The sequence below is a fragment of the Cicer arietinum genome, chromosome 3, assembly GCF_000331145.2.
Source record: "Cicer arietinum cultivar CDC Frontier isolate Library 1 chromosome 3, Cicar.CDCFrontier_v2.0, whole genome shotgun sequence".
Lineage (NCBI taxonomy): Eukaryota > Viridiplantae > Streptophyta > Magnoliopsida > Fabales > Fabaceae > Cicer > Cicer arietinum.
The window spans coordinates 29195683-29208287 of NC_021162.2; the positions used below are offsets into that span (position 1 = coordinate 29195683).

General features: G+C 33.3%; 1 protein-coding gene across 1 annotated transcript in view; it reads left to right on the top strand.

Moving 5' to 3' along the window:
* Nucleotides 1–880, top strand: part of LOC101502215 (uncharacterized) — a 4208-nt gene extending 3328 nt beyond the window's left edge. Inside the window, exon 2 of the mRNA XM_004514265.1 lies at nt 802–880. Coding sequence (XP_004514322.1) covers nt 802–880 — 79 coding nt within the window. The remainder of the gene's footprint in view (nt 1–801) is intronic.
* Nucleotides 881–12605: the final 11725 nt, after the last annotated feature.

A 12605-nucleotide genomic window follows, 5' to 3' on the forward strand; every position in this document is an offset into this window, starting at 1 on the left:
TTCCCTCCAAACACCCATATATATATATATATATATATATATATATATATATTAATTATAACTTAACAAATATCTCAAAATATCTAGATATTTGTTAAATTACCATTTCACCCGTAACGCATTAAATTCTCCGTAAAGGATTCACATCACTTAATTTAATTTATTTATCGACGAGTACTTTTAATCTGCATCAAAATATCTTTTTGATCATATAAACTCCAAAATATTATTAACTTTGGCTAAAAAGCCTCAAAAATATCTTTTTGATCATATAAACTCCAAAATATTATTAACTTTGGTTACCCTTTATACTTTATTGTGGAAATTGGGAGCTAAAGACGTTGCAGGACCATTTGCACCCATTGAGGATATGGGATTAGTTGAGGACCTTTAGAGCCATGGTTGGTGTCACCTCTTGCTAAGTTATAACTTCCTTTTTCGGTGGACAATCCTATGTCTTCAATGTCTAAGATGGAGAGTTGGTTTGAGATCCCAGCTCTGCTAAAGCCACTAATCTGATGAATGGACTTGACTTTTGATGTGACCGTACCTTCCATGATTGGAGATGAGGATGCAATTACTTCTAGGAAGGACACAACTTCATAGGGTACTTGTGATGTGTGTGGAGGTCATCTTTATTATTGTATTCATTAGTTTATTATTAGATTAGGATAATGTATAGAGTCGTTGTTGTTATAACTAGGATGGTTTGGAGAACAATTATTTACCTTGTTTTGATGATAACAAGAGGTATGTTTATGCTAATAATTTAATGCATTAATAATTTTATTGAGTGTGCAGAAAACAAGCTAGAGAAAACTCTCAGGATAAGAGGAAATGCATCCACCAAAGGATACCACTAGAGGATACCACCAGATGATACCACCAGAGAATACCACCAAAGGATATTGCCAGAGGATATAACCAAAGGAAGTGAAGCAAATAGATAAGAGGAAAGGAACAACACGCACCCTTCGCTGTGTTGAACTGTACATAAGAGGAAGCTAGCGAATTAAAATGAAACAAAATTAAAGGGCGAATCAAGGGAAAGGAACAACACGTTCGTTTTGCTGTCTCCAAAGGAGATGCCTCTTAGGATTTTTCTCTGCCTCTTAGTATTTGAGTCAAAGGATCTGACTCTGATAATCTTCCTTCAATGTTTTACCTCTGAAGATAAAACTCTAAAGTCAAGTGCAACATGCTCTAATAAGCTGCCTCCGACAAAGCAACTCAGAGGCAAGCATGTGACTCTGATTTTTAAACTCTACGAAGTTTCCACACTTGAATGATTTAAAGTGTCCAGTCAGTTACATTTTTAATTGCATCGAATTTAATATCTCATCAAATAGAAACGGTCCAATTCAAATTCACGACAACAGATCTATGCAATCAAATACAAAACATCTTGGAATCAAAAGCATCGCTCAAGATTTGAATTTCAATAGCTGACAAGAAATGAATTTCAACAACTGTCAAACAACGATCAGAAAATTCAAAGCTCAAGAACAAAGAACAAAAATTATACGAGCTGAATATCAATCAATCATCGAATACTTAGATTTTATTTAGCACTCAATTGTAATATCATTCTAGTTGTACTAAGTATTGGAGCAATATTGTAAACATCTTCTAGTGAGAGTAAACCCATAAATAGAAACTAAACACTTGAGTAACCTAGCCCTATAGTGGCTGTAAATCCTCAACGACTTGTGATTTTTAAGTTGAATGTTGAGAAAACATAACTTGTGAAGTTAAGTTGTTGTAATATGGTTTGAATTACTAGATTAAATCCTTCTAAGTGAAGGGATTGGACGTATCTACCGGGTTGGTGGTGAACCAAGATGAATTACTGTGTGATGAGTCTTTTATTAGAGTTGTTTTTAAAAGAAAAAAAAAATCCAATCCATATTTTTGAAATAAGATGATTCAATTTTTATTAATTAAGGTAATAATATGAAGAAAAAAATAGACTCGTATTTTTACAAATCGGAGTGTTACAAAAATTCTATTTGATGAATCACATATAAACTTTATAATACATAATTATTAAAAAATGTAAATCAAATATATATAAATTATCATCGTACAAACACATATATAAAGAAAATTCATCATAATATTTATCAACATATATTCTAAAATACTTTTAATATCAAATTAATTCTTTAAAATCTTATTTAAGTAATGAAATAGTTTAACATAAATTTTGGAGTGTTATAAAGTTGTATTTCATATGAAACTTGCAGAACATGTTTGTATAATTTCTGACATTGTCCTCTTTAGGATTCGAAAATTCCATTTATTTTTTAGTATGTAGAAAATATTGCAATTATTTTTCTATTTTGCACTTATCCATAAATTGATTCCTCATACTAATGTAAATGAGGTGTGGGAATCCTCATAAAGCATTTCAAATTCAGATGATGTGTTATTGTTTCAATTAGATAATCTGACGCTAATTTAGCAATTGATGCATCAATATCATATGCAAGAGATGTTTCTTTCCAACTTCACAATTCTTCGAGTGTTGACTTCTTTAGGATTTCATTCATTTAAGCATATGGTAGTCATTCAAGAATGACCGAATGATGATTTTTTTAAAGGTATTGTATTACAAATTAAACAATATAAAGATGGTATTTTTATATGTCAAGAAAAATACATGACAACTCCTATGCATCCATCCTCGTCATTGGACAAAGATGAAAAAGGAAAATATATTTCTGAAAAGGAATACAAGGGAATGATAGTTTCATTACTCTATTTAACTGCAAGGAGGCCTGATATTGTATTTGCAGTTGGATTATGTGCTATATTCCAATCTTCACTAAAAGAATCTCATCTATTTGTAGTAAAAAGAATTTTTCGTTATCTGGTTGGTACTATTGATCTTGACCTTTGGTATAGAAAATGATCTCATTTTAATCTTGTAGCCTACTGCGATGCTGACTATGCCGGAAATTAAATTCAAAGAAAAAGCACAAGTGGTGCATGTCAGTTCTTGGGAGAACCTTTAATAAGTTGGTAATGTAGAAAGCAAAATATTATTGCACTATCGACCATTGATGCTGAGTATGTCTCAGCTGCAAAGTGTTGCTCCCAAATTCTATGGATAAAGAATAAATTTGAAGACTACTCTATAAGTTACTCAAACATTCCAATTTACTGTGACAACACCAGTTATTAATCTGTCTAAAAATCCTATTCAACACTCAAGATCTAAACACATTGAGATAAAGCACCATCTTATTAGGGATCATGTCAATAAAAAGGAAGTTGAATTAATTTTTATAGACTCTCAAAAACAACTTGCAGATATCTTTACCAAACCTCTTGTAGATGAATGTTTTAATTTTATCAAAAAATATTAAAAATCCTGTCAAAATACACTAAAAATATTTTTATAAAAAAACTAAGAATGTTCTTGTTTTGGCGTAACAATCTCCGTTTTCAAAGGAACTTCAAAACCTCATCTTTAATCTGTCATTAATGGCAACCATCCTTTTTTTGTCCTTTAAACTTTGAAAGTAACACAACCACATCCGCCAACAACTGCCATTTCCTCTCCTATTTTCCTCCTTCCCAATAACAACTTACATTTCACTTTTCCCACAACTTCTTCAACTCCCGCGTGGCACTCTCTCTTCAACTTCCCACAACTGCTCCTCCTTCGTTTTCTGCAACACGCGCGCTCCCCTTCCACTCTGCAACTTTCGTTCTTCTTCTCTCTACCTTAATTTATCACAAATGGCACGTACCAAAGCAACTACTTGCAAAAATCCTGACCCATGAACACCTTCTCCACCCCACACTCGATCACTATCTCCCGCACCACGACCTACACCCCATAAGCCTTTTTAGAAAAAACTTTTTTTTCTGAGTACCTCTTTTCATCTACCGAATCAAGCCTAAACGCTATCATCTTTGCTCCATTATCAACTGCTCTTCCCCATCTCTATCAATGTAACCCGCCTAACACCAGTGAAATGTCCCTACATCTCACCAAACAATCCTTCAAAACTACCTTTGAAGCAACCTCCTCCAAACGCCGACCAATGCAAATCATGGCAGACATATGCACCTCTTCAAAAGCCAACATTGTTGACACCACCATCCACACCATCTCTGATGATGACGAATCATAACCCGTACCACCATCGAAACATGATGCTACACAAAAATACTCAATACCATTTCTCAAAGACCAAACAAAAAAATCAGTGAAAAACCTCTTTCCTTCTTCCAAAACCTCATCACCTTCAACTAAAACCAATCCTCCTAAAACCACCACTACACTCTTGAAAACCAAGTCAACTATTACTTTGTCCCAATAGCTGACTAAAAACAAACTCAAAATCCCTAAGAAAATTGATTCCAAAAAACCTAGAAAATGAGAACGTTCTCCAACCAAACCCACCTCAACAGAATGATCTCCATCTCACCTTATCATCCCTGAACCTTATTCCTTCCAATCTAAACCTAACCAAACTTCTCTTGCTCCAAAAACCACATTCCACCACTTGTCTCATCCAAATTTCAAAAACTTTTTCAAGACAAATGGGCAAAAAGACCTATTGGAGTTGGCATGGGTTTTATGCTGAATGATCTTCAACTTGACAGGATTTCAATCAAGCATCATACTGATGCTCTTGGATGGACCAATTTCCTCAAATTATGATTCCTTCTATCCTAAAGTGATTCGAGCCTTTTACTGTGAAGCTCGGGCGTTTGTAGACAAATCCTTCCTAGTTTCAAACCTAAAAGGCATTAAAATTCGTTTCACACTAGACATCCTTGCTAAAATCCTCCAACTCTCCTTTGAAGGACCTACTGTCTTCGGAAAGGATTGGTACTATGTGCTCAACATTAACAAAGATCGGGTTTTCCAAAAATTATTCATCCCTGGCTCCACCAAATTTGTTTATGTGGATCTAAAGCCTCTACCAAAAAACTTTAACAGCATCAATCAACACTTTATTATGCCACACTTTGGGAGTCATGAATATGTCTCCAACAATGGCGCTCTCATCATTTACCATCTCCTCCATTGCAAAAGATTGAACCTCCCCCATATAATATCCAAAATACGATATCCCCCATAAACCATGATTACAAAAGAAATGATGTGCCCTATGGTATGGTTCTAACCTGAATTTTCAAATACTTTAACATTCCACTCACTACTGAAACTTCTACCTTCAAGATTTCAAAATTCTCATCCAAAAACATCTCACACATGAAAATAGAACAATCTGCTTCAACATCCATCAAAAAAGGTATCCCCTACCTCACTAAAAAAGAAACGTTCCACTAGAAAACCAGTTTTTAAACCACCTGTTGCACCTAAAAATCCTAAAGATCATTCTCCACTCCATCCAACCAAACTCCTGTTTTCGATTCCTCTATCAAGATCATCTCCCGTTGTGAATCCTTTCACTATTCCTCTAACTTCTCACTCAATTCAACCATTAATGCTACAAAGCCATCTATGTCACCAAATTCATCAACAAAACACATCCCTTATGTCTCCAGTTTTTATCTCCCCTCAGAAAACTAATTCATCATTGTTTGGCATTAGTCAATATCTGGTCTTCCTAGATATGAACCTCCCAAGCCTAAAAAAAATATTCGTCAAACATTCTCCCTATAAGCTCAACATTTGCTACTTTTATCCACTTTCTGCACTACTCTAGCCCCATTTCCATCTAATTCTTCCAAAGCTTCACAATAGAATGACGACAAGCGACCATCAAAATGTTCCAAGACTAAAAAAATTGCATCACCAACAATAAAGGACACTATTAACATCTTTGTTGTTTTCCAAACCATCATTGATAGGCAAGCCAATCAAGATCGGGAAAATGCGATCTTACGGGAATGGACTGCTACTCAGCTGGCATCTAAGTTAGGCTTGGAACCTCCTATGCAAAATCCATCTCCAAACATTCCACAACTATCTCTTTCATCATCCTCTGAAGGTTCTTCCCTATTCCTATCTGTTTAGAACTTTTGTGTTGTTCTCCCTCTACTTTTTTATTAGCCAAAGGGAGATAAGTAATTAGTCTTTTAATTTTAATTTTTTCGCAAGTCTATTTTGTTATATACTATGTACTTTTGCTTATATCTTGTTATGAACTTGTTATATTAGCAATTATTTCAGCATCATAAAATGGTTATATGGCTACTTCAAATTAATTACTTCAGGCACAAATTAGGAGGGAACTTTCTCTCATAAATCTTTAAGAATCAAATTAAAAGTCTAAATAACATGTTTTTCATCATAAAAAATGGGGAGATTGTTGAGTCAAATTCCCAAAATTAATGTTTTAATGATAAACAAACAAACTTAATTAATCTTCTAATTATGATTCTAAAAATGTGTTGTTATTTAACATGTGTTCTTGAGTGTATTAATCAAAGACATGCGTCCATATATAACAACAATGATCAACCTGATCGAAGCAAGATCAAATTTAAGAAAGCAAGGTTGTTTTGGCTTTTAAACAAAAAAAAATGTAGATCGTTCTGATTTTTACAGCTTAAATCCAAGAACATTTTGGTTTACTAAAGAACAAAGCCTTCTTGAAAACAAGACGAATCTAGGCTGCAAAAGCACATCAAAATGCATGGAAAATCACCATTAAATATCACAAAGGAACAAAACTGCATTTTCAAGGAAACTCTAGACATATTTGAAATCAACAAAGTCAAAGCAATGTACAAAAAGTAAAAGGCAAGATTAACCTTCAAATTGATGGCTTAGATAAACAAATACAACTTGGGCAAATGAGGCACTGCATCACGGACACAAGAACAAAATAGCATGATTTACAAAAAACTGTCAATAGTAACAAATACAAGCAGCTGCCCAAAACAAAGACGAATAGTGTTCTAATGATCAAGCAGGAACAAACTTCGTTTATTTACAACACATGTCTATTAATTCATGGACCAAACAACCTGTATTTCTATGGCTATATGAGCTGGGAAAAACCTTCAAGAAGCCTATAAAAGGAACCTCAAGGCAAAGGAATTATCATCAGTTCAAAGTGCAAAACAATCATTCACTTAATCATCATTCTTGAGAAATATAAGCTCCAAAATCAAGCAAAGGCTCCAACTCTTCTGCATTAGATTTAAGGATCTATTATTTGAATTTGATTGTTTAAAACTTAACTCAAATAAGTGTTGAGTAAAGGTTGATCCATCAATACTCTTCACAACAGTTTTTGCTAAAACTCAAACACTATAGAATATAGACATAGTTTGAGTAATGTTAAGAAATCCTTTTTTATTTTAAAAGGTAAAAAGCGTAAATACACTTCTAGACTGAAGGGTAATCATTAAAAATTCTTTCAAGGTTGAAAGGTGAACTATTGTAATAGGTCAAGGATGATCTTGAACGTTAGTGGGAAAAGCAAGAACATTCTTGGTTGAACATTTTAGTGAAAAAGCTCACAAACTGTGAAGACTGGACGTAACTCAGTTTGGGTGAACCAAAATATATTCCCTTGTGAATTCTCTTTTCCTGATCTCTTTTTGTTTTTCAGCTGCACAACACTAATCACTTTGTGAAGTTTTTATAGTTGTTATATTCTAAAGAACGTTCTGCCTTTATCAAACCAAGATCATTCTTGAGATTTTTTAAATTAATACAGAAATAAAGTTTTAAAAAAGGAATCAACATTGTCATTTCAAAGACTCCAACCAAGGTACTGAGGGACCCGCAAAAAATCTATAGTCTCTAGCATATGTTGACAACCATGCATCGTCATCCGCATCAGTCCCCTAAACATTCCCAGTGACTCTTTCTCCAATAGTATGGCCTCCTACTCCTACAGATGAGGTTACCACTCCCACATTATCTTTAGTCTATCCATCATATACCTCCATATCATCTCCACAACCACATCAAAGCCTACTGCGTACACCCCCAAAACCAAACCTATGGGCATAGTTAAAATCTATCCATTCGTGGGTGACACCCATGTGAATTATCGCCCCAACCCTTCGATTAGTCATCACGACTCTTTCCATATAGGTAGCTCTGCTTGAGACTATATCGTAATTCAAAGCAATAAGATGGTCCTTATCAAGGAAGTTCTGCAACATCGACGTCATTTGCATAATCTCTGGAAACTTGTGTGTCCATATCGTTTGAGAGCATCACCTAAAGTTCATAAAAATGTAAAAGGTCATCAATCAGAATTATTAGTTAACATTTAGTAGTTATAACATGATAACAATACTAGAACAAACATGCATATATGATGGTACTAAACAACCCATGATGGTACCAAACAACCCATGATGGTACCAAGCAACCATATGAAATGGCTACATGTCAATGCATATGATTTTGGAATATTGTCTCCCTTTGCAAAGAGTCGTGAGTCAACTAATAAGCATACTCTTAGTATTTATTGTAAAAATTTATAATCAAAATCACAATGAACATGTTTAGCACATACATAGCAGTTATGCACAGACATATATATATCAAATACATAAACTTCAGTTATGCATAAACATCCACACACATCCACACACTTCAAGTACATACATATATCCTATATGTGAAAACTTTAAATTTGGAAGGAACTTTTATCTTGCAAGCCTTCCATCATAGTAAACAAGTTTGATTCCTCTCAAACTTCTCACACCTTAAAACCATAATCGTCTTAAATTATAAATGATACTCTCAACACTTGGTAACATAATCCAAGTTCAACTACCCTTCCTCAAAACCTCCTAGCATTTGTTTCTTCTTAATTAAATACTTCTTAACCGTAATTAAAGGAAGGCAAAACAACCTACATAGTTTAGAAATTTTAAACAAGCCTCATTTTGTTTCAAACTTGGATTTAAAGAGGACAATTTTCTAACACCTTGAAAACTTCACTATAAACCCAACTTTATTTCTTTTTTAGGTAACCAAACCATGATAATTTATTTTTAACATAAAATTCACTTTGTTTTCAATATTTTCTAAATAAAATGGCCATGACGTATATTATTTTTTCCTTAAAATTATGTTACAATCCATAAACAAAAACATCTCAGAGTTCTCTCTATTGTTAACTCGATTTCAATATTTTCAATTCATTTTCGAGACTCAAAGAGCTATTGTTCAATCACAAAAATAAGGACTTTAGCTACTCTTAACAAAACTTACACATAGAAACTTTCTCAAATGTAACCTCCCCATAAATCATTTAAACTCTTCAAAACCCTAAAACTCCATCAAAATTACGGTAAAACAACTTCAAGACATTAACCCTAGGTTTTTTATGTGGGTTCAACCAATAGGTAAAAAGGGAGGGAGAGAAAACTCCTCTTCAAGAAAACTTTTTATTCACAAACACAAACACACTTTAAGGCCATTTCCAACAAAAACACTACACATTTCTGAAAAACCATTTTATAAAGACCATTTTCTTTTTGTGAGATCTACTATCACAATGCAAAGATCTAAAACATTAGTGGAAAAAAATCTAAAACCATAACCCTGACCAAAATAGGCCTCAAAACCTTCGAGAGGAAAAGAAGAGAAGGTGAAGAGGATTTTTTTTCTTACCATTCTCCAATGTTCTTGATGATCACCAATACAAGGTAAACAATTTACTTCAAGGATCCCAACCCAACTCTCAAGTTTTAAGTGCAAGATGCAATATTTCTTCCCACACTTAGAGAGAGGTAAAATGTGATTAGAGAAAGTTAGAGAGAAATTCGGCCAAGAGAGGGAGGAAGCAAAGGAGAAAATTTCACTAACGAACCTTTTTATAACCAAGACCAATTATCCTGGTCCACAAGAAATATTGGGGAAGGTATGGTTCTTTTTGGACTACTCATTTCTTACTAGTTAGTAAGTAAAATATTTAGATAATTTCGCTTTTAACTTTATGTTAAATCACTAGCTTTCTCCCCAAGATATCTACCTAGCTGAAAGTTAGTTTTAATCGTAACTTACTACTAGTAAAATATTTATCCATAACAATTTGTTCTCCATGCGTATAAATTATTATCTCGATAAAATGTTTCAATTGAATCTCTAAAAAATATTTTTCAAACATCCTTAAAACTCTAATGGACCCAAGAACTTAAATAAAAAGGTTTTTTCAAAATTAGAGATATTTTAAAATTTTGCAAATAGTAAAGCTATTCGTTAGTTTCAAACGCTAAAAAAAAAATTAGTCTTGGATTTCATAAATTTTTACACATGGTTTAAACAAAAATATTTCCCTCATGAGAATATAATTTAGTTCATAAATAACAAGAAGCTTACAAACTCAACAACAAGTTTTTAACATAAAACATAACGAAAAATACTTAAATTAGAATTAAATAACTACATATTTTACATTACTGACCCCTTTAAAATAGTTTAGTCGTCAAAACTAAGTGTCTGTAAACAACTTAGGATGTTACTCCTTCATCTTACTTTCCAACTCTCAAGTCAAAATTCTAGTGGTTGGGTTCCAAATCATATTGACCAACAAAATTTCTTTTGTTTCTTAGTTGCTTTATCTTCTGTTCTTGATTCTCAAAGGTGGCACCTCAAATGACATATTATCCTTCATGCAGATACATACTCCACCACGAGCCTCTTCATTCCAACCTAAATATTTCTATCTCAAATCTTGATGCATCTTTGGTGCTCTTGGATGAATACTCAACTTGCTCTTATGCACCTCATCTCAAAATATTATCTGGTCCAACTTTAGACTCAGTCGACTTCCCTTGTACTATAAGATCCATCTTTTCTTGAATTTGTGCATTGTCTTGAGAATTCCCAATATCATCAAGAAGACCACTTGAGATCTTGATCATTTCAAACTACAAAACTCTTGGAGAAAACTCCACATGTAAGTAAATATCTCTAAACACTTTCAATAACTCTTGTTGTCTGGCCATCATTGCTGATGACAATGACACACTCTTCCTATTCAACATATTATCCCTTAAGTTAGCCTTCCCAGGGTGATAATGCAATGTGAAATGAAAGTCCTTGAGAGTCTCCACCTACCTCCTCAAACGCATGTTCCATTACTTTTGGTCAAACTGGTACTTTAAACTCTTATGGTCACTAAACACAATGAATGTTATCCCATAACTAGGGAAGTGGTCAACTTGTCCTTCCATAACTAGAAATTCCCTCACACTTTTTTGTCCATGAAAAGTGTTGGTTCTTACTAGTAAGTTGTGTCGACGATGCCACAATATTAGCAAATCCTTCGATAAACCTTAAATAATAGCCAACCATTCCTACGAAACTCCTAATATCTATAATAGTCTAAGGTTGTTTCTAAGCGAGCACAATCTCAAACTTTGTTGGATCTACAACAATCCTTTACTTAGTTATCAAGTGTCATAAGAAATTCACCTTTTCTAGCTAAAAATTGCACTTCGACAAATTAGCATACAAATATTTGTCACGTAGAACTTCTAGAATCTGATGCAAACTCTAATCACGCTCTTCTCTATATTTGAATAAATTAGAATACTTCAATGAACTTATCCAGAAATGGGTTGAAAATCCTATTCATATAATGCATAAATATTGTTGGTCCATTTGTTGCCCTAAACGACATGAAAAGATACTCATAGTTGCCCCTCTCAAATGATCCATCATGTAATTAAATGTGCGACAATGGGTACTAATTCTTAATAGTTGCCTTTAGTCCAAACAAAAGCTTGAGTTTCTATATGTCCTTCTTTACTAACAGTTTTGGAGGTTCCCACAATGACACACTTGGTCTGATAAACCCTTTCTCCAACAAATCTTCAATTTAGTCCTTGAACTCATTCAATTATGATGGAGACATGCGATACAGTGCAAATGAGATGAGCTCGGTTCTTGGGTGTAGATCAATAGAGAACGAGTGAATAGGAAAATTGGTCTTTCAAATTGTAAGTGCCAGTAAAATTAATCCCTGAATTTGGAAAATTAGCAAATACTTCCTTGACAATTGTAAAATTGTAATTAAAATAGTCCTTATTTAAACTTTTATTCTTAGAGATTATGATATGACATGTTAATTGAATATTTGAACCCTCCATGTTGATCTCATATTAATTTCATCACAATGTGGACTAATTTTTCGATAATATTTAAATCTTTCATGGGCTAATTTGTCCATAATTAGCCCATGCACAATTACAATTGCTCAAAAGTTTATCTTTGAGATAACAAAATTTCATTAGATAATTTTTTCTCAAGAAGAAGACATTAATGTGGGACCAACTTGAATAAGCCAAATATTCAATTAGAGTGCCATATTGATGACTCTTCATCATATGCATATTTTTTCATAGTCTTATGTATCTCTAATCATTAGTAATCTAAGGAGTTATTTGATGTATTTTGTTGATTTTAGTTCTTGTATTTAATGAAATGTTTATATTCTTATTTCCTTGATTAAGTAAAGATTTTTCGTAGTTTTGTGTTGTTTCTTAATTTGTTTTAGTGCAGTGCTGAATTTTGTAAAGAAATCAACATGACCTATGTGGAGTATTTCAGCCATATCAGGAGTTGTAGATTTCCAATTGGAGTCCAACATAGTGCAAATGAAATATAAGATCCATAGCTACCCCTTTAAGACACC